This window comes from Chrysochloris asiatica, unplaced genomic scaffold (genome assembly GCF_000296735.1).
Source record: "Chrysochloris asiatica unplaced genomic scaffold, ChrAsi1.0 scaffold00194, whole genome shotgun sequence".
Lineage (NCBI taxonomy): Eukaryota > Metazoa > Chordata > Mammalia > Afrosoricida > Chrysochloridae > Chrysochloris > Chrysochloris asiatica.
The window spans coordinates 1,471,802-1,495,131 of NW_006408712.1; the positions used below are offsets into that span (position 1 = coordinate 1,471,802).

General features: G+C 40.8%; 1 protein-coding gene across 1 annotated transcript in view; it reads right to left on the bottom strand.

The window, feature by feature from the left end:
* The window catches only part of CDKL1 (cyclin-dependent kinase-like 1 (CDC2-related kinase)), an 89,758-nt gene that overhangs the window by 46,200 nt on the left and 20,228 nt on the right, over positions 1-23,330 (bottom strand). Inside the window, exon 2 of the mRNA XM_006872336.1 lies at positions 5,434-5,555. Coding sequence (XP_006872398.1) covers positions 5,434-5,555 — 122 coding nt within the window. The remainder of the gene's footprint in view (positions 1-5,433; positions 5,556-23,330) is intronic.

A 23,330-nucleotide genomic window follows, 5' to 3' on the forward strand; every position in this document is an offset into this window, starting at 1 on the left:
CAGGGAAACAAAGATTCAAAAGACAGCCAAGCATCTTAACATTATTTTCCCCCCTTTCCCCATTCCAACCATGTTTCAATCCCTTTATCTCAGAGCCCTGTTGTTCCAAGGTTGTGCATACATCATTATTTACCTCTGTCCCACTTAGCCTATGCAAACCCACCTAACAGTTCTCCCATCCACTTTGTTCTTCCATTCCCCTCCCCCTTCTTGTATAGTGCCCCCCTCCCTAGCACCCAAACTATCTTGTGTCTATTCCCTACCCTGTGCTCCACCTTCCCCTCCCTCCCCCACTCCCCACATCCCAGTATCCAGCAAAGAATCCCACCCACTTTAGTATGGGTTCTTTTTAAGATATCAGCTTGAGAACTAAGGTGTGCCTGACCTAAGCCATGATATTTTCAATCATCTCATATGCATGCAAAAGTTGGACAATATATATGGAAAATCACTGATGCATTTGAGTTATGGTGTTGGAGAAGAATATTAGATGTACCATGGACTGTCAAAAGAACAAACAAATCTGTGTTGTAAACAGTACAGCCAGAATGCTTCTTATAAGCTAGGATGGCTAGACTTTGTCTCTCGTACTTTGGAGATGTTATCAGAAGGAACCAATGCCTGGAAAAGGACATTTACAAAAGCTTGGTAAAGTGGAGGGTCAGTTGGTAAAGTGGAGGGTCAGTGTAAAAAAGGAAAGGCTCCACCAAGATAGATTGGCAGAGTTGCAGCAGCAATGGGCTCAATAATAACAACAAATGTGAGGATGACACGGGACTGGGCAGTAGTTAATTCTGTTGTACATAGAATGGCTAAGAATTGTAACCCACTCAATGGTACCTAACAACAACCACAACAAGGCAAGCTATAAGAAGTAGATAAATTCTACTCACATAAATTCATTAATAAGTAAAGCTGTAGGAAAAGCATTGGCCTGCTAATGGTAGATTGGTAGTTCAAACCCACCTGCTGCTACTTGGAAACCATATACAGAGTCACTATGAATTGGAACTGACTCGAATGCATTTATCTACAACAAGAATGGAGTTTAAATATAACTTAATTTCAGGTCAGTAATCCATGACCCTAGGATACATCTAAATCTTGACAACTTAAAAGCTCTACTTGCACTTATTTAGGATATACATTTACAAAAAATTTCCCCTCAAAGTATCTCTGGGAGCTCACAGGGGCTGTCCTGTGTGTGTTCACAAGTCAAAACAGCTTCTTGTTATTCAAAGTGTGATCTGAGGACCAGCAGCATGGAGAGTTTGTAGGCTATTCACACTCTCAGTCCCCACCCACATTTCCTGAATCAGCATCTTCATTTTAACTAGAAACCAGGTGATTTCAAGGTCATTTCTCATGATGCTCTCATGGGTTCCAGGCTGGGTCACTGCTTAGTACCAATGTTCCAGTGAGCCTCTGGTTCTGCTACTGTGTTAGTCACTGTTAGCCTGAGATGGGACTAGTGGGTGTAGGAACTCAACTCTGACTTAGCCAATGGTCCAAAATGCAACCATGTGGGTACAGAAGGTTGAATTCTACCTCTCTTTTCTGTGATAGTTAAGGTTTTATGTCAACTTGTGTGGACCAAGATTTTCAGTGGTTTGACATTTACAGCAAGGTAATTCCCGATGATGCGATCTGCTATGAGCAGAAGATCGACTGACAGGGGGTTTGCTAGGGGTTGTGGCCTGCTCCCAATATATGTGGACACTGTGGAAAAACTGATTTGCTTTTTGCTGGGTCTGGACCCTGCACCTGGCTCCTCATCTTAACCTCCAGTTCTTTGGACTCTAGTCAGCGACATTCATATTGCCTGCTGATCCTGGGAGCCGTCACAGTCTGTCATCTTACCTGCTAACCTTGGATTCATTGGCTGTTGCAGCCAGAAACCTGCCATCTGACTTGCTGCTCTTGGGTTTATCAGCTCCTGTAGCTACATGATCAGGAGAAGTCTTCAACCTGACATCAGGGACTTGGAATGTGTCCACCTCTACAACTGTATGATATAAACCTCTCTTTATATACATGTATAAACTTCATTGAAAGGTCCTAGCAATGTTTTCTTTTGGAAAGGTCTTTAATAGGGTGGCTTAGACATCAGAGTATATCAGTTCAGGCAGAGATTTTGGGTTATATTCTCACAGCCTTTCCCTCCTTTTCCTTCCACCAAGAGGCTAAATCATGTGCATGTAAGAGCCACTATGCTGTATCTGCCACTTTCCTCTCTGGTTCTCAGTCCAGTTGCTGAATTTGACCAGACTCTCCTTCAAACTTGTTATACACATGGTGTGCTATGTCTAACCTCAATTAAGAACAAAGTTCAAGTTCTTTTTCAAGAACTTTCTCAACAGCCCCTGCATAAATCATATGGTGAACTGGGGAAGAGGAAGAAGGCAGAGAAGGTATCATTCACTCTCACATGGCAGACATAATCTCAACTTTAGTTCTTCAATTCCTGAGGTTAAAAAGAACCCATCATGTATATATGTTGTCATGGTAAGTCATTTTTTTTTTTTAATAGGCAGGAGTCAAAACCATGTCTAATATATAATATTTGTGCTGGTAAATGTCCAACAGTAGAAATGTCCATCAGTTGGGCACCAGCCTGCCACCCTGCTAATTCCTCTGTCATTAGCATGCCCTCTGTATAATAATATGTTTACTAGAGGGGAAAAAAAAATGAGCCACCATTCAGTCAGTCATTCAATTCAGAAGCCCAAACTCTAGCCACTCAGATGTTCTAAAGAAGGATACATTATTCAAAATTATGGCTAAGGGTAAAATGTGATTTAATGTATCCTGTACAGTTGTATGAGAAACTGGTATAAGTCTTATAATGTTCTTAAACAAATATATATAAAGCACAAAATAGGTAAACCACAGACTTTTATTTTTTATCTGTCAGTATTTGTAGTAAAAAAATTTGCCATGATTATAAGGTATGTTCTTGCCTTTTGAGAAAAACACAGCTATAATTAGAACACCATTGATTTGAAGTCAGAGCTCTAAATCAGAAGTGTCCTGGATAGATCCTTAGCTGAGACCTTACTACAGGAACTAAGACGGACTCAGGAGGGGTCTCTCCAGCTTCCTGAAGAAGATGCTTCTCTGAACTCAGTAGCTACTGAGAAAGTGCTTTAAGAACTCAGTGAACATTTACTGACTACATAGATGAGTTATTCATGACCATTGTCCTCATTTATAGCCTAAAGGGAAAGTGAGATTCTAAAGAGATTATGTTCAATATAACTTGCTTAATGCTATGATGGAGGTTGTATACACTGTCCTGTACCTTTAATATAAGGATATAAAACACAAGTTTAAAAAAAAGAGGAAAGGGCTTGAGACTAAAAAAGCTGTATTCCACTTGGTATGAGTGACTATGAGTTAGACTGACACCATGGACTTCCTGGATCCCTTCTTCCCTTTCTTCTTGTAATAGCATCCCCATTCCTTTTCCTTTAGGATTCATTCCTTCTCAGTCTGTGTGGTCTGAAGCAGCTACGGTTGGTCAGTTGGTCATAGTTCTGTAGCTGGACTCTAGTCACAAAATCCCCAAACCAAACCCGCTGCTGTTGACTCATGAAGCCTCATGTGTTACAGAGTAGAACTGCTCCATTTTGTGGCGCTGAAGGATACGGCACTTAACTGAAAGGCCAGTGGTTCAAACTCACCAGCCACCCCTTGGAAACCTGTACCGGGTCACTATGGGTCGGAACTGACTCAACAGCACTTAGCAGTAGCAATAACAACAATCTTTATGAAAGCAGACCTTCAGGCTTTTCTCCCATAGCACCACTAGGTGGGTTTGAACTGCTAACCTCTAGGTTAGCAGCCAAGCACTTCCCCATTTGTGCCACAGAGATGAGCAAAGCTGAGACTTACTAATATTTTACCCTCTCCTGCTGACACTAAGGATTGGTCCTAGGGAGAGACCTCAGCTGTAAATTCTTGAATTTGCTTTCTCCTAGAACTGCTACATAGGAATCCTGTTGTGGCACTGTAGGATAAGCACTTGACTGCTAACCACAAGGTCGGCAGTTCAAAACCACCAGTCACTCCTTAGAAACCATATATAGGGTTGCTATGAGTCAGAACAGCACTTAACAACAACGGAACAGCTAAAAAGATTTAAGGTCTCTATGAGTTAGAACTGACTCGACGGCACTTAACAATAGCAACAACAGAGTTGTCAGTGGCCACGTGTTCTACATCACATTTTCCCCTTTCTAAGTGTTTTGTTCTGTTGTGCATATGGTCGCTGTAAGTCGGTACTGACTGGACAGCACCTAACAACAACAACAACTTCTCTATGGGAGTCCTGGTTTGGTACTGTGGACTGCAAGGTCTGTTTGAACTGCAAGGTCAATGGTTCAATCTCACCAGCTGCTCTTCAGAAACCCCACAGAGGGTCGCTATGAGTCAGAACCATCTCAACAGCACTTAACAACAACCACCTTCTCTATCCCTCCAAACCCCATTATATGGGGAAGCTCATGTGCAACACAGAATAAAGACATCACATAGAAGAGTTGAGAGAGAGCAGCCATCACCAAAGGTAACCAGATGAAGAGTGGGTGGGAGCTGAAATTCAGTCTGCTTCTATTCACTCAATGCAGGACAGCCCTCAGCTAGAGGGAGAGAACCCTTTTTCTTTAGACACAGGTCCTGTCAGCTCATCAAGTGTTCTTTTCACTCACAAAAGATGTTGAATATGGTAGAAGAGACGTGTGATAAAATCAAAGCCCCAGGAGCCACTCCCACCTTTTCATTCACCACCACCAACATATTCTTTTTCTTTATTTGCATCAGTTAGGTTTTTGTCATTTGTAACCAAAGTCCTGACTAATGTATCAGACTGGAGACTTTAGATGAACTTAAAGTTCTTTTTAGCCATTTTTCCTTTATTTTTCAAGTCCTTCTGTTCTCTAGTTATTAGAGTACTGGTGTGGCACTGTAGGATAAGCACTAGACTGCTAGCCACAAGGTTACTTGTTCAAAGCCATCAGCTGCTCTGCAGAAACCTTATACAGTGTTGCTAAGAGTTGAAACTGACTTGACGGCACTTAACAATTTAGCAACAACAACAATGTTCCCTAGTCAGGCAAGTAGTAACTAACAGCTCTCCTTTTCTTTCTTAGAGTCTTAGAGAAATTCTATATAGAGTTAACTAATCACGTTCAACCTAATAATGCTGCTGATGGTTTCTAACTGAAAATAATTATCTATGAAATCATCCCCAACATGCTTGGTAAATTGCTCTGCTGTCCTCAAGTCCAGCAGCAGAGATGTATAAAAACACTGACAGTTCTTGCCTAACGTTAAAAAGGGTCATTGCTAATATCTCCTCACAAAATCTGATTCTTGTTTTGTTTTGCTGGCTTTAACTTCTCTCCTGCAGAAAATAAGAGACTAATCACTTACCCTCTTTGGTATCTGTCCAACTCATGGAGAACTGTGTGGTCACAATACTCAAACACCAAGTGAAGTTTCCGTTTCCTCCTGAACACCTCAAGGAGGTTGACAAGGTTGGGGTGCTTGAGTTGCTGAAAACACAGAAAAAGCAAGGTGCTAAATTTGAGTTGTGAAAGATCAGCTTCCTCTCATTTTGGTCCAATGAAAACAAAGCTCTTTGCCTGTTAGTTTAATTTCTTGATTTGAAGGGGACTGAAAATGATATTATTGTGCATTGTTAGAGTAGCTTATATAGAGGTGAAGTAATAAATTATTTGTTAATAGCTTACAAATGAACCGATTATAATCCAGGATATTGATGAAGGCAAAGAGACATATGAGAAGACGGGAAAGGACAGGAGAATAAAAAGGGTGGATATGTTTAATGAACACAAACTCCTATTACAAAGTTCACATCCAATGTCCCTTCCTAAGGAAGTCGCCCATGACCTCACAAGACCGGTTCTGTGCCCTTGTTAATGTTCTCAGTTTTCCCTATATGTCTCCTTCAGAACATTTATCATCATTCTTATGCCATTTAATTGTCTCAAATCCTTCAACTTCAATGGACTATAGGAAACATGACCCCAAGCCCTGTACTCTGTTTATTCAAAATGTGCTGTACCCCCAGCACAGACCCTTATACAGAACAGATTGTTATTTTTTTATATATAAATTTTTATTGTGAATTGAGTGATAGTTTACATGGGAAAACATTAGCTTTACATTCATTCTATCGTTCTTCATTTCATTGCAATGATTTCAATCCCCTCCATGCATCATCGTTTAACAGCCTTTGCTTCAATCCCACTGTGGGTTTTTCTTTTCTTTTCTTTTTTTTTTTTTTTGATGTACACTGAAGCACTCAGGAATATATAACAATTCAAACAACCAAAGGGTATACCCTGCATGCCAGCCCCCTGGCCACCAGTACACAGCCCCTCACCCTCCTTGAGTCTAGAGTCCCCAGCCACTCTGTCTCTTCACATCAACATCTCTGCCTCCATTTCTGGCGTTGCTGTTTCTCTGGATAGGGTCCAGTACTCAGCTCTTCTTTCTTGATGGTCCCAGGGTCCTGCGCTCCTGGGCTGCAAGATCAACCACTCCCTTCCTTTTGTTACAAAATGTCTACCTCTACATTTGCAACATTTACAATCAGTCCTGATAGCAATTATTCACTATTGAACCACAAGAGTCTTATCCCCATCTCCTTTCACCAGTCCCATCTAGACACATTGGAAACCATTCCGTGCAGATTCTACCTTTCCCTGCACCCTCTGAAACTATGCTCCCTCTTGAAAACTTGTAAGCCAGTCACTTCCTGCCTTTGTTGACACCCCCCCCACACCACCATTTAGCCAATGTCTAAGTTGCCCATCCCTGTCAACCCTGTGTACTGAGGGGGTGAGAATGATACTTGTTGTAAAGATTTGTTTCCTCTTTTAAGCTACTACATCCATAAGTATAGGTCAAGTTCATCAAATTGTAGCAGATTACAGTCTTTTTCCTATTCTTCCTTCCTCTAGTCGAGTTCATCCAACCATTGAAGCTAGGTCAAATGGGTACTATCTGCAAGTATGGGCATTCTTGTTCATCTCCCCTCACTTCACATCAGCTGGATGCTTTACTCTCCACTCTAGTCCTCTGTGACTATATCCCTGTCCATGGGCCCAGGTCTTGCTATATTTCTGGCCACCAGGTCGTGATCAAGGTAGACAGGAGTATATTGAATGTGGTCAGACTTAGTTTACAGCTTCATTGTTGTTTTCCCCCCACTTCCCTGTATCGGTAGACCAACATGGTCACCAGCAAGATTACATACCTGCTCATGTATTCCTTTTGAGTTTCAGTCTTGGAAGAGGGTTTGACCTGAGGGGACTTGATGGCTTGCTTTGATGGGTCCCCAGTGAACAACTACAGAACAGGTTTTCAAGGGTTGTTTGTGAATCAATGAATACATTATGTTTCATAGGGTGATAAAACATTTTTAAATGGGAAAATAAAGAAGGCTCTTCATTCTAATGTGCCTGAGGTGTGTGACTAGAAAAATGGGGCAGGGAGATATGTTGTTGGTCTTGGCAGAGACAAATAGCAGACACAGAGAGCTTCCTGGGCCCTCTGTATATAATCAGAAATGCTATCACCAGGCACTGATCTCCTGTTCTGCAAAAGGAAGTCAGAACTTGGTACATAGGAAAACAAAACAATCCACAGGAAAGTACATCAATCACGGGTTCCCTTTTTGCAGTGTCCATTCTTGGTCCACTGATAGAATGGATCACCATTGGTAGCTGCTTTATCATTGCACAATTTTCCCCCTAATTTGTGTGTGTGTGTGTGTGTGTGTGTATAAGAATAACAAAAATATATAGTTTATTTCATTATTTATTTGGAATAAAATTTAGTCCAATAATTTTAATTTTGCTTGCTCTTAGAATTAATTGAGGAGACACATAAATTTCAAATATATCTAGTGAATAAGAAAAATACAGGCAGTATGTTCCATCCATTATTAAGAAATATAAGAATCTGACACATTTTCAATACAGTGCATTACAAGGATAGAAATGTTATATATATATATATATATTGGGTTGAGTAAGTGCCATCAAGTCGGTTCCGACCCATAGCGACCCTGAACAGGGTTTCCGAGGTTGTAAATCTTTACAGGAGCAGAAAGCCTCATCTTTCTCCCACAGAGCCGCTGGTAGTTTCGAACTGCTAACCTTGCAATTCGCAACCCAATTTGTAACCACTACGCTACCAGAGCTCTCTCTATACATATATATGTCGTTGTGACATATCTCAGGATTTAATTTTCAGCCCATTTCCTTTATAGTCTGCCTGTCTCCCACTCCACAATCCCCGTTTAGGCCTTTTTCCTAACAATAAACACTTCAGGGCCGGCTGTGGCCATTTTGTGCTGCCATTTGGTTTTAAGTGGAAACTGTCACTTTAAATTTCAAGGAGATCTGTGTGCATGTGTAGTAGAACCCTCTGGGGGGTGGGGGTAGGTTGTCTACTCACTCAGGTACCCCCTCTAGACACCTGAATGGAGGTGTGCTGACAGCAAGAGACCAATGACCTGATACCAAAAACAAAAAAAGAATTTCCAGATCTTTATATCCGTGGTTCTGTCAGGCATCCATGGCTGCTCTGACCCTTTCCCGGCTTGGTCTCACCCAAGATGGTGACTCTGGGAGTAGCTGAACATCTTGAATTAGAAAGCAATGGATTTCTTGCTTCTGCTACAAATTCCCCTAGCTGTAAGCCTTCCAACCTTCTAAATATTCCTTGATATTTGGTTCAGAGTTCTGGGAACATCCCCTGAGCCTGCTTGGTCTGGTATTTTGTTTTGTTGCTGACAGAGCTCTTCACTGTACTTACACCCTCTCCGGCATCTTGTTTGTTCTCCAGTTTTACTTATTTTTACTGTGCTTTTTTTTTTTTTTTTTTTTTTACAAGAATACAGAAATTCTCCTTACATGTGTAAATGGAAAAAAAATGTATGTTACATATAACTTTTATTTATTTTTCTGTTCTTGCTGAGAATACATACAGTAAAACATACATCAGTTTAACAGTTTCTTCATGTATAATTTAGTGACAATGATTACATTCTTTGAGTTGTTCAGCCATCTTCATCCTCCTTTCTGAGTTGTCCCCCCTTATTAACATAAGTTAATCTTCCATTTACTCTTGTCAATTTGATTCCATATACATAGTTCTTGGAGTTCTGTGTGGTCTGTAGGATAAGCACTCAACTGCAAGGTCAGTATGAATCCCTAGGTCAGCTGTTCAAACTCACTAGCCACTCCTTGGAAAGACATGACAAAAAAAGACATGACCTATACAGGGTCACTAAGAGTCAAAATCGACTCGACGGCGCTTAACAACAACAACACAGTTCTTGAAAGACCATATGCTCAATGAAGATTTTTTTTTACTAGTTAAGCTAAACTATTGCTCAGTTTTAATAAGACTTCAAGGGATACTTTGGGTTTAAGGTTTAAAGATTATCTCATGGCAATCGTTTCAGGGGTTCATCTATCCTCCATGGTTCCAGAAAGTCTAGAGACCATGAGAATTTGAAACTCTGTGCTGTATTTCCCCCCTGTTGATCAGGATTCTTCGATGGACCTTTTGGTCAAAATGTTTACAGCCAAAGCAGCAGTTGTTCATGGAGATAAGTAGTCACACATTCTATATCCTCTTCCTGTTCTTGACTCTCCTTCTTTCTTTGTTGTTCTAGGCGAATGCTGTTGTTGTTAAGTGCCATTGAGTCGATTCCAACCCATAGCGACCCTGTATAGAGTTTCCCAAGGAGCAGCTGGTGAGCTTGAACTGCCGACCTTGCAGCTTAAATGGCTTTGCAGTCTGGCGCATTAGCCCACAGCACCACATCAGGAGTCCTAGGTGAATAGAGACTAATTATTGTGCCTTGGGTGGCTGCTTGCAAGCTTTTAAGACCCCAGGACTTTTACTGAACTAGGAGGTAAAAAAGAAGCACTAAACACATTGTTGTTGTTGTTCTTGTTATGTGCCGTGGAGTCGGTTCCGACTCATAGCGACCCTATGCAGGGTTTCCGAGGCTGTAAATCTTTACGGGAGCAGAAAGCCTCATCTTTTTCCATAGTACAGCTGGTAGTTTCGAACTGCTGACCTTGCCCGTTCACAGCCCGATTTGTAACCACTACGCTACCAGAGTTCCCTAAACACATTGTTAGGCCAATTAACAAATGGAGAATTATTTGGCTACTAACCTAAAGGTTAGCAGTTCAAACCCACTCAGTGGTGCTGTAGCCTGATGATCTGCTTTCATAAAGATTACAGCTGAGAAAATCCTGTGGGGCACTTCTACTCTGTAATGCATCAGGTTTTCAAGAGTTGGAATCAACTCATCAACAGCAGGTTTGGTTTGGGGTTTTGTGACTAGAGTCAAGTTGCAAAACTATGGTCAGCAGCTGCTCCAGACCACATAGCCAAAACCACAAAACCAAGACCCTAAGTCCCCGAACTGAACCTTTCTGTTTGGTTGTACATAAGTAGTCTCAGCAGTTACTGTTTTTGTTGTTGTTGTACATCTATACCTTCTTCAATTCAACTTTTTACAGATGTACAACTTATTGATAGAAATTACGATAATTAGCTGAACAAAGCTACTCTTAGTCAATGTGATTTTCCATCACCATTAGCCCGTCTTTTTTCCCTCTCTTTCACACCTGGTAACCTCTAATAAATGTTGGTCCTTGTACATTTGTCTTTTCTTACCTTTTTATATAGGTAAGGCCATACAGTATTTGTCCTTTAGTGATTGGCACATTTTGCTCAGCACAATGTCTTACTGATAACTTTCCATAAGAAGTTTACAATCAAATAGTGCTTTAAAATGTCAACTTTTTTCCATCAACAAACAATACTGCCTTCCCATATTAAAAATTTTAGTAAAAGAAAGTATTTTTAATTAATAGAAGCCTGTTCAGATGGAAATACTCCTTGACAATGGTGAACAATTTTTCCATGAGGTAAAATAGAGACTGCTATGTTTGAGCAGCACAAAGCACAGACTCTCTCATTTCACCAGTGGACTACTCATGGGGTAGATCTTTTGATAAACCCAATGTCTTTCTTTTCCTCTTAGTAATGGAATCCTGTAGCTAGTTGTTGAATGTCCCATCAGAGTAAAGATTATGTTTCCCATTTTCCCTTCTGCTTAGTTGTATCCTCGTGAATAAGTGTTGGCCATGGGAATTTAAATGGAAATGTTATACCCAACTACAGGAAGTATTCTCAGAAAAAAGGAATATTTTTTTCTACCCACTTTTTGCTGGACAGAATGCAGATATAAGCAGACATTCTGGGACAAAGGAAGAAACCATGACTGGTGATGGAAGAGCACCCAGAGGCCTTGCTCCAGCACTGGGAAGCTGCCTAAATAACCAGACTTACAGCACTACATCCACACTGTTTTCGTCCTTGTTGAAACCATTACTATTTTCACCTTCCTTTTATGAGCGGTCAGACGGATAACTGATATACCCTGACTGGGAAGAGGCAAAAATTGTTAAATTGGGAGTGTTTACAGACTTTCTTTATCGTCCCCACCTGCCAAAGAGAATCCCATCATCACCAACCTAATTTTCTCCTCTCTCTTTTTCCTAAAAAGAAAGAATTCTTTCTTGATGGGATAGAGACTGAGTCAATATACCTAATAAGATCCTGATGATGGTGATGTGGAGGAAAAAGAAGGATGTGGAAGAAAGGCTACAGGGCTGGAGATAAAGGAATGGGCTCAGAGATTTGAGAACAGCATCACGGTACAGAGTCTGAGATTTTAATAGGTGAGGGTATGGGATCTATGTCTGAGTTCCCTTTAATGTCTTTGAAATAAATGACTATAGAAATCCTTCTTAATTGATGTTGACTGTGAGCTTTGCACTAATTTGATGTGTGCTTCTTCGATACAACAGTTTCTTTCTTAGATAGCTCTGACTTCTGAGACTAGGATTTAAGAAGACTTGCAGCATCCTCTGTTGCTTTCCTGAGTAATAGTTTAGCTTAACTAGTAAAAAAAAAAAAAAAAAAGTTCTTCCTTGAACATTATGGTCTTTAAAGAACTATGTTGTTGTTAAGTGCCATTGAGTCGGTTTCTACTCTTAGTGACCCTATATAGGGTTTCCAAGGAGTGACTAGTGAATTTGAACTGCCCATCTAATGGTTCACAATGACCTTGCAGTTGAGTGCTTATCCTACAACACCACACCAAGATTCCAGGAACTATGTATATGGAATCAAATTGACTATAGTCACTCCAAGATTAGATAGGAATCTTAGGAGGCAGTAAGTTTATGTTAATGAGGGGGGACACTCAGAAAGGAGGGTGAAGATGGCTGCTCTGAGATCTTTGTGAACTGAAGCAGCTCTGTATGGACTGAGAGGCCCACTGTCGTAGCTGACCCCAGCCCCAGCTGACCCACCAGCTAACCAGTAGGTCCAATCAAGAAGGTTGAAGAATCACTCAGCCAACTTGCAAAATTGTGAGAAATAATAAATCTTTGTTGTTTTAAGCTATTGAATGATGGGGGTTTTGTTAGATATAGATATAGATATAGATAACTGATAGAATTCTCAACCTGTATTAAAATTACTTGGGGGGGGGCGCTTTTAAAAAATGCAGATAATCAGGTTCCATCCTCAGAGACTCTGAATTAGTCTCAGGCGGGGGTCAAGGCATCAGTGCATTTAAGTTTTCTAAAACTCCCCCAGGTAATTTTATTGTGTACTCACAGGTATTAATCATAGGCAGACAGATATTTCATGATAAAAGGTGGAAAGAGAAAAACTGAAGTTCTTGTACTACTTGATGTAGCCCAGCTATGAGAAGAGAAGCAACTGCAAAGGTAGACTTTTCTTTGCAAAGTCTTTCCATATCTGTGAGGTGTGATACTTCTGCTGCAGACATTACACTCGATGAAACATGTACAAAACATTTAATATCCTCTAAAGCCTATTAGTCACATTTGGGCCTTAGAGCAGAGGGCCCTCCAAGCTATAAAACCCCACATTTATGGTAGTGTGCCTGGAAACTTTTAGCCTGAGCTAACATTTTCCAGACACAGGGATAGAACTGATTTCTTTCTGTCTTTTGTTTTATCAGTTCATTTTAGTGTGACTAGAAATAGTGACTGCTGTCTTAAACCAATGAATTTCATTGGCTCAGATCCTTAAACAGAGAAAGAGCAAACAATAAAGTTAAAAGGCATGAAATAGCAGCTTTATGACCAAGTTAGTGGAAGACAGAAGGTTGTTTTGTTTCAGGGTCTAAAAAGTCATTGTCTTTAGGTTTTCCACACCGTTTTCTCCTTGGATAGGACATGATATTGAGGTCCAAACCTCAGCTCTCAGAATCTTTTAATTTCCCATATTCCATATTTAGTGCTCATATCTCTTTGGGTAAAATTATCAATTCTATCAAAACGAATTTCCTTAATGTTCTCTAGATGTCATGACTAGCACCTCAAATTTGCCATGCCCAAACCTGCAGTGATCACCCCAGGGCACTTCTGCCCCCAATAAAACCCAAAGCCCCTCTGGATTTGGCCTCTGCTAACCACTCCAGGCTCATCTCTTAACACTTCCTCCCAGACATACTGAATTTCTTTCACTTCCTTGAAGAGTCACACTCTGTATCATTTTAGGACTTCGTCAGCCCATTTTCTGTCTAAAATATTCCCCGCCCTTCCAGATGTCACTTTCTCTGTCCAGCTGGTATGGACTATAAGGACTAGAGCTTTGGGACCCAGGCACAGGGTACTACCGCTGCCAGTGAGCAGTGTGGCACAGCTGTATCCTTTGGACTGAGTGGAAACAGTAAATATTATATGACATCCATCTTTCTATGTTATCATACTCTTTTTGAAATCTCAAGATTCTAATTACAAAGCAACATGCTCTACAAGTAACATATAGGTTCTTCTTGATTTTTGGCTTTTCCAGGTAAGATTTTGATGAACAGCTTACTAACTAGTTGACCCTAACTTTGAATGTTAGTTCAGTTCTTAAGGCCTCAGTTTTCCATCTGGAAAAGCACTGTTGTGACACATAAAGCAAATACAACACTGTCAGCACATGTTCAGCAATCCATGAGAGTTAACTGTTGATATTGCTAACTTTGTGTTACATCTATTTTTACTTAGGTTTATTTTATTTATTCTTTTTACTGTTGTTGTTAAGTGCCGTCAAGTCAGTTCTGACTCATAGCGATACTGTATAGTGTTTCCGAGGAGCGGCTGGTGAGCTCCAACTACCGACCTTGTGGTTTAAACCAAACTTGCAGTCCAGTGCATTAAAGGTACTGTGGGAGTCCTGGTGTGACACTGTGGGATAAAGCATTGGACTGCAAGGTCGGTTTGAACTACAGGGTTGGTTTGAACAACAAGGTTTGTGGTTCAAACTCATCAGCTACTCCTTGGAAACACTGTACAGGGTCACTGTAAGCACTTAACAAGGGTTTCCTAGGAATAGCTGGTGGGTTTGAACCGCTGACCTTGCTGTTAGCGGTATAGTACTTATCCTACAGTGCTCCATTCCAGGACTCCAACCTTAACGATATAGAGACTAATAGAACAAATCCTATCCCTACCTTCATGAACCTAGGAGGAGAGACAAGTTTTGAACAAGTAATAATAGACAAGATAAAAGCTATAAAAAGTGAGGTAAAGGAATGAGGACTCACAGGAAGAACTGAGTTTGAGGGTAGGGAGTGGTTCAGGGAAGATCTCCTAGAGGAAGTCACCATACAGTAAGACTTGGATGTGGACAGATACCAACTGCTGGGCACAGTCTCCTACTCCCACTCCCACTGTCCTTGAGTCAATTGTGACTCTAGTGACCCTACAGGACAGAACAGAACTGCCCCATAGGACTCCAAGGCTGCAAATCTTTACAGAAGCAAACTGCCACAGCTGTCTTTGCTGGAGCAGCTGGTAAGTTCAAACCACAGACATTTTGGTTAACAGCCAAGCACTTTAATTACTGAACCACCAGGGCTCCATATGAACAATCTACTTGTTGTTAAGTGCCTTTGAGTCACAACTCATAGTGACCCTGGATAGGGTTTCCAAGGAGGAGGTTCAAATTGACCATACAGTTCAGCGCATTAACCTGCAATGCCATACCAGAACACTTGCTTTATGGCTCTAAATGTTGTTGTCGTTCAGTGCCATCGAGTCAGTTCCAACTCATAGTGACCCTGTATAGGGCTTCCGAGGAGCAGCTGGTGAGCTTGAACCACTGATTTTACAGATCAAACCAATCATGCTGTCTAAGGCATTAAGCCACAGACTCCAAAAAGTTACTGCCAAATTGCTTTCCAAAGGACTGTATATATTTACCCATCTGTACCAGAGTACCGGAGTCCTGGTGTGGCTCTGTGGGTTAATGTGCTGGACTGCAAAGTCATCTGAATGTCAAGATCGGCAGTTCAAGCTCACCAGTCATCCTCAGAAACCCTATACAGGGTCGCTATGAGTCGGAACTGACTCGACAGCACTTAACAACAACAACAACCAGAATATCAGAGTCCTGGTGTGGTGCTGTAGGATAAGTGCAGGACTGAAAGGTTAGTTTCAACCACAAGGTTGGTGGTTCAAATTCACCAACTGCTCCTCAGAAACCCTATAGAGGAGAGGTTGCTATGAGTCTGAACTGACTCAAGGCACATAACGACAACCAGAGTATCTTCTACCATACCATGGCTAGCTTTGAAGAAGATATAAATGTTTAAGGCTTTTGATGTATATTGTCAACTTGCTTTCTGATAGACTTTCTAATGCCTCTAGCAACACAGCAAGGTATCATAGATATGGTTTTCAACCACTTATTTCTCCTACCTTCCTCCATAGGATAGCTTTTATATAGTTGCAAATAGTTAATAAGTTATTTCTAAACTTTTTTTTCAGAGTCCTGGTGTATAGCTATGGGATAAAGCACTGGACCACAAGGGCAGTTTGAAACACACAGTTGGCAATTCAAACTCACCAGCCACCACTCTTTGGGAACCTTATACAGGGTTGCTGTGAGTTGGAACCGACTCAACAGCACTTAACAACAACAACAATAAACTATTCTTCAGAATAATTTTAATTTAGAAAAGTTAATTACTGAAAACAGAAAGCCAAACTAGTTATCATCAAGTTGATTACAATTCATTGAGACCCCATGTATATCAGAGAAGGAATGTGCTCCACAGAGTTTCCAAACAGCTGACTTTTCCGTTCAGTATTTAGACCACCAGGTCTTTCTTTCAAGAGGCTGGTTGGAGTTGACCTGGTTGGAGTTGACCTACAATCTTTTAGTTAGCAGCCAAGCATATTAACCACTTGTATCACCCACGAACCCCTAAATCTTAATCAGAAGTTAAAAATTAAATGATAAATATTTCAAAAATAAATGATATGCTCTACTGTTGGCAGGATTCTAAATGAATTGGAAACACTCCAGAGCATCAGGTCAGGTGTCTAGTCTGGCATAACAACCCCATGAAGCCAAAACTCATCCTGGCATGCCCACCTCTAGTCAACATACACCTGTAGAGTGCCTACTCTGTACCAGGAAATGTTCTAGGTGTCAGAGTGTGCCACAGAGATGAAGGAGACAGAACTTAGTTATTAAACAAAGAAGTGCTGTGAAGAAGTTCTCTGTATACACGACATTAGGTGTCTCAGAGAAATCATCCCTGAGGAGGTGACCTTGAGATGAGGATCCTAGAGGTGAGTGAGAAGCTGACCAGGTCAAAGGCAGAAATGGTGGTGGAGGGACAGCAGTGTTCCAGACAGAGGGCTGGAAACTTAGGTCATTTAGGGAACTGAAAGACAGTATGGTTAAAAGGTCAAGCACGCAGAACTGAGACCAATGAGTCTGTCAGAAAGCATATCCCGCAGGGCCTTAGGGGCATACTAAGAAATATTCGTTTAGGATAAAGTGTAAATTTCTTAGCATGGTCCTCAAAAGAAGTCACTGGAATTTTATCAAAATGTGATACAATATGATTGGGTTTTAAAAGCTCCCTCTAGTGGCAGGGTAGATGGTTTGTTGTTGTTGTTGTTAAGTGCCATCTAGTCAATTCCGACCCATGTTGTTGTTGTTGTTGTTGTTATGTGCCGTGTAGTCGGTTCCAACTCATAGCGACATAGTACAGGGTTTCCAATGTTGTAAATCTTTACAGGAGCAGAAAGCCTCATCTTTTTCCCGCAGAAAAGCTGGTAGTTTCAAACTGCTGACCTTGAAGTTTGAAGCTGGATTCGTACGCTACTAGAGCTCCATAGCAAGCCTGTATAGGGTTTCCAAGGAGCAGCTGGTAAGCTTGAACCACCAACCTTGCAGTTTAAACAACTTTGCAGTCTGGCGCATTAACCCACAGCATCACACCATAGTAAGACAAAAATGGAAGACCCGTGAAGAACATGTTGATGGTTGAGAGAACAGTGGCCTGAACCAGGTTGTTGTTGTTGTTGTGAAGTGCCATCGAGTCGGTTCCAACTCATAGCGACTCTGTATAGGGTTTCCAAGGAGCAGCTGGTGAGCTTGAACCACCGACCTTGCAGTTCAAATGGCTTTGCAGTCTGGCGCATTAACCCACAGTTAATGGCCACGGACCAGGTGAGAGGCACATTATTGTTGTTGTTGTTATGTGACATTAGATGGTGAGAAAGACACTGTTTTGAGATGTGTGGTGTTATTAGAAGAGTCAGAATAGACTAAATGCAGGGGACAAAGATGTGAGAGGTGTCAAGAATGACACAAGAATGTATACAATCAGAAAGACAACGAAGCACCCAATGAGAAGAGGAATAGGCTCTGAGGGGAAGAGATGATTGTTTATGGAACACTGAGTTTGAAGGGTCACTGAAATACCAAAGTGGAGTTCTCAAGTTGGCTGCAGTTGGGCTGAAGATAAAACCCAGCTGAGCATGTGTATAAGTGAAACCATGGATTGCCTAGGAGAGTGAGGAGGGAAGAGGGCCTAGGAAGAAGCACAAGGAATCTAGCCAGATATATAATGGATATGGAAGAAGTAGATCCCAGAGATAAAAGAGCAGAGTCACTGGCATGCCATGGAAGGAGGAAGTGGTCAGTGGTGTCAGATGCTACTGAAGAGTCAAGTGGGAAGAGGACCAAGGCACACACCAGACTTCCCCAGATAAGGGTCATGGTGACCTCATAGGAAGAAGCAGGGTCAGAACAGTGGTGAACCCAGAAGGCAGATTTTATGGATTTGGCACTTTGTATCATCTTACTACCCTCTCTCTATTGATTCCCCTGACCTCAGGGGCAGGATTCAGAGGGATCACTGGTTCTGATGCCAGTTTTGCAGTAGGTAGCCTGGAGATGTCAATACATCAGGGTTTGGATGTTTCTATTTCACTACCAGAATGTTCCCTGAGGGCAAAGATGGTGAGACTTTGTCTCATATACTTGGACAGATTGTCAGGAGGAGCCAGTCCTTGGAAAAGGAAATCATGCTTAGAAAAGTAGAAGATTAGAGAAAAAGAAGAAGACTCTCAATGAGATGTACTGACACAGTGGTTGTGACAATGAGTTCAAACATAACACCAATTGTAAGGATGTTGTAGGACTGGGCAGTATTTCATACTATTGTGCATATGAGGTTCCTATGGGTCAGAACCTATTCATCAGTACCTAACAAAACAGCACTTCAATACTGAATGGACTTCTTTAGGGGCATATAAAGGAATTAAATGAGAACCAAAAAACAGGATGAATGAATTGTTTATAGGCCTACTCAACATGTTTATTATCTGTATAAGTAACCAGTATACAGAACAGAAAAAATGACCACATATGCTATAAAGATATAGCTCAGGACTCATTTAACTATAATTTCTCTCTACTTGTGGGTATATGAAGCCAAAAGTTCAGCCGTGGTCTTATTCCTCAGCTTTCTGTTTTGTGCGGCCCAAGTTTGAGGGCCTCAGTGGTCCTTATCTGATGCATCAGCGCTACATGCAGTTACAATAGACCTAAAGACATGGGTCTGCTCAGACTCAGACTCAAATTTAGTCAGTTTCCCATGTAAACTTTTCAACTTTACTGCTGCTATTTCACTTTGGGCTCTCTTTTATTTTCTCTCTCGTTTGAATTAATGTTGCACATTTAATATGCTAAGTGAAGCATTTTCTGTGACATTGAAAACAATCATAACCTGCGTTCTACTTGGTTCTCCCTGCAAATGTGACATATCCTTCTTAGGCAGTTTCCTCTATCTTGTTATCAGCCCACGTCATCACCAGCCACCCATCTGTTATGAAAAGCTCAATCCTTTAAGGTCAATTGTTTGATATGTTCGGTCCACAATAGTGAATCATTTTGGACTAGTTGTTAAAACTTCAAAATCAAGAAATGTTTTCTAAAAGTCTGGTTACCAGCCTTCTTTTGAAACTGTTGGAGATCTAGCAACACTGGGTTTGTAGTTTCATGGCACTAATGAGCTAAGTCTGTGAAGCAACAGTCCACTTTAGACAAGGGCTACATAATACAGTTAGTTTACTGCAGTCGCCACCATTCCCTTTCACTCCCTGATACCAAATCAGAGTTGTCTTTTATCAACACTCCTATATTATTGCAGAAACATTGGGAAAGGAGGAGGAATGGAAACAAGAATCATAGGGAGGAAGTGGGATAAGTGATGCTCAATGCAATCATTGAGATGAAATGAAGGGCCTAATATCTTTTATGTAAAACTGATGACATGAAGATTCTTAGGATTCAATAATGAGTAATTGTTGTCATGACTAATTGCGACTGTCACAATTATAAAGGTAGAAGTTTTGCCAAAAAGGAAGAACACACTCAGCATTTCTCAAGCTGGGGCAACTGAAGAAAAAATTCAAGCCTCGGCTTTCATTATTGAAGGATTCTCTGGGCAAATTATTGAATGATGCAGAAAGCATCAAGAGAAGATGGAAGGAATACATAGAGTCACTGTACCAAAAGGAAATGGTTAATGTTCAACTATTTCAAGAGGTAGCATATGATCAACAGCCAATGATACTGAGGGAGGAAGTCCAAGGTACACTGAAGGAATTGGCAAAGAACAAGGCACCAGGAATTGATGGAGTAAAAATTTAAATCTTTCAAGAAAGTGAGGCGGTACTGGAGACACTCACTCAGCTATGCCAAGAAATTTGGAAGACAACTATCTGGCCAACTGATTGGAAGAGATCTATATTTGTGCCCATTCCAAAGAGAGGTGACCCAACAGAATGTGGAAATCATCGGACATTCTCTTTGATATCCCATGCGAGTAAAGTTTTGCTAAAGGTGATACAGAAACAGCTACAATCATACATTGACAGAGAACTTCCAGAGGTTCAAGCCAGATTCAGAAGAGGCCGTGAAACGAGGGATATCATTGCTGATATCCGATGGATCTTGGCTGAAAGCAAAGCATATCAGAAAGATGTTTACCTGTGCTTTATTGACTACACAAAGACTTTCGACAAGCTATGGACAACATTGTAAACTATGAGTATTCCAGAACACTTAATTGTGCTCATGAGGAATCTGTACGTGGACCAAAAGGCAGTTGTTCCAACAGAACATGGGAACACTGAATGGTTGAAAATTAAGAAAGGTGTACGCCAAGGTTGTATACTTATACCATACTTATTCAACCTGTATGCTGAGCAGATAACCCAAAAATCTGGATTTATGAAGAAAAACATAGCATCAGGATTGAAGGAAGACTCATTAACAACCTGTGATATGCAGATGATACAACCTTGCTTGCTTAAAATGAAGGTAAAACATTTACCGATAAAGATCAAAGAGCACAGCCTTCGGTATGGATTACATCTTAATGTCAAGAAAACAAAAATCCTCACCACTGGACCAATAAACAACATTCTTTTCAATGGAGAAAAGATTGAAGTTGTCAAGAAGTTCATTCTTCTTGGATCAACTATCAACACTCACGGAAACAGCAGTCAAGAGATCAAACAACGTATTGCATTAGGCAAATCTGCTGCAAAAGACCTTTTTAAAGTGTTGAAGAGCAAAGATGTCAGCTTGAGGACTAAGGTGGGCCTGACCCAAGCCATGGTGTTTTCAATAACCTCATATGCATGGGAAAGCTGGACAGTGAATAAGGAAGACCATAGAAGAATTTATGCCTTTGAGTTATGGTGTTGGAGGAGAATATTGAAAATTCCATGGGCTGCCAAAAGAACCGATAGATCCACTTTGGAAGAAGTGCAGCCAGAGTGCTCCTTAGAGGCCAAGATGGCCAAACTTCATCTCTCATACTTTGGACATATTGTCAGGAGGGGCCAGTCACTGGAGAAGGATATCATGTTTAGTAAGGTGGAGGGTCAGAGAAAACGAGGAAGACACCCAATGAGATGGGTTAGCCAAGTGGCAGCATCGATGGACTCAAGCGTGGAAACAGTAAGGTTGGTCCAGGATTGGACAGTGTTTTGTTCTGCTGTGCATAAGGTAAGTCGATATGGGTTGGTACCGACTTGATGGCACCTATGAACAACAACAAGTGAATCCAACATTCCAGGCACAGAGGACCCTGGGACCATCAATGGAGAAGAGCATGAGTGGAATATGGGACCTCATCCAGAGAAGCAGGGACACCGCAGAAGGAGGCAGAGATGATGACATGGGGAGATAGAGCAGCTGAGAACTCTAGACTCATGGAAAGAGAAAGGCTGTGTGCTGGCAGCAGGAGGCAGGCATGCAGAATGTGCCCTTGGGTTGTTTAAATGATTATATATTCCTCAGTGTTTTTGTGTACATAAAAACAAACCAAGAGAAGAGAAGTAAATACTATTGAATGGTGATGTATGAAGGGGATAGTAATCATGGCAATGAAACAAAATACGATAGGATGAGTTCAAAACCTATGTTCTCCCATGTAAACTATCACTCAATTCACAATAAAAACTAAAAAAAAAAAACCACAACTGATGATCTGCTCTGTAAACCGTCACTCAATTCACAATAAAAAGGCTTTTTTTTTAAAGTGCCCTATTTAATGTACCACATAGTACCTAAATGTGGGTAAAGGTATATACAGATTTCAAGACAAACAAAAAAAGTGGATAGGAAGCATTTCTCATACTCCTGCCTGGCCTCTGTAGATATTGGGTTTGTTACTTCTACTCTAGGAGTCCTCGATGGTCATTTGTTTTTACACTAAACAGATCATTCCATGTTTGATTCTTTCTATTCCTGGGGCATCAAGGACTCTCTGCTCTACATTCTTCATAGAGGAGAGGGGAGTATTTATCCAGTGTCAGTGGTTTGGGGGGAAAAAACAGACCATTTTCTCGATGGCCATTCCTGTTTTTCTTTCAAAAACATTCTTCTTCTCCCACAACTATGGTAAATAACAAAAGGACAGAGATGAAAGCTTAGAAAATGGGAACTCTTACTGAAATCATATTATTCCTTTATCAGTTAACATTCACCTAGAACAGATTAAAGTACAGTCCCCTTTTTTATAATCTTTAACCCTGGATACTTCCCACCAATTCCTAGGCCAACATAGAATAACACTATCAGAGGTTTTAAGCTAAGCAGTGTTTGTTATTGTTTAAGTGCCACTGAATCAGTTTCAACTCACAGAGACCCTGTATAGGGTTTCTGAGGAGCAGCTGGTAGGTTTGAATTGTTGATTTTGTGGTCCTCAACCCAGTGCTGACCCTACAGTACCCCATAAGGTGTTCAAGCAATGTTTAGAGCTTATCTAAATAAGAAGCACAGAAAAGACTCAATGTTCATATTTCTTCTCATTCTTCCTACCAGTATGAACACTCTCAACGAATCATGTAGCAGTACCCAGTTTTGATTTTTGAAAGAAAGTTCTAAACTTCACCTTTACCACATTTAAGGGCATCTGAAGTAAGGTATGATCCTTACAAAAATGAAAACCACTGAAGAATTCATATCATTAAAAAGTCAGTTCTAAAAATAATATGTAGATGCAATGCAATTCTAATCAGAATCCAAGAGATTTTTTTTGAGGGTGAGGAAGAAAACTAGGTAGAATGACTTTAAAGTTCATACAGAATGAAAACTGTCTAAAATATACAAGAGGAAGCGCAGTGGGAGCAGTTTGCTTTACGAGATGGTCAAACTTTCAGTAAAGTTCCTGTAATCGCCACCACCATCATCATTATTATGATTAGTAGTCCTGTAGGCTAGTAATACACAAGTAGACAAACAGAACTAGTATGGAGTCTACAAAGAAACATGACTTGAAAATAACTTAGTAACTTTTTCATAAAGGGAAGTTAGAATCAGACTTTACCACCCAATATAAAAGAATATTAAAATTT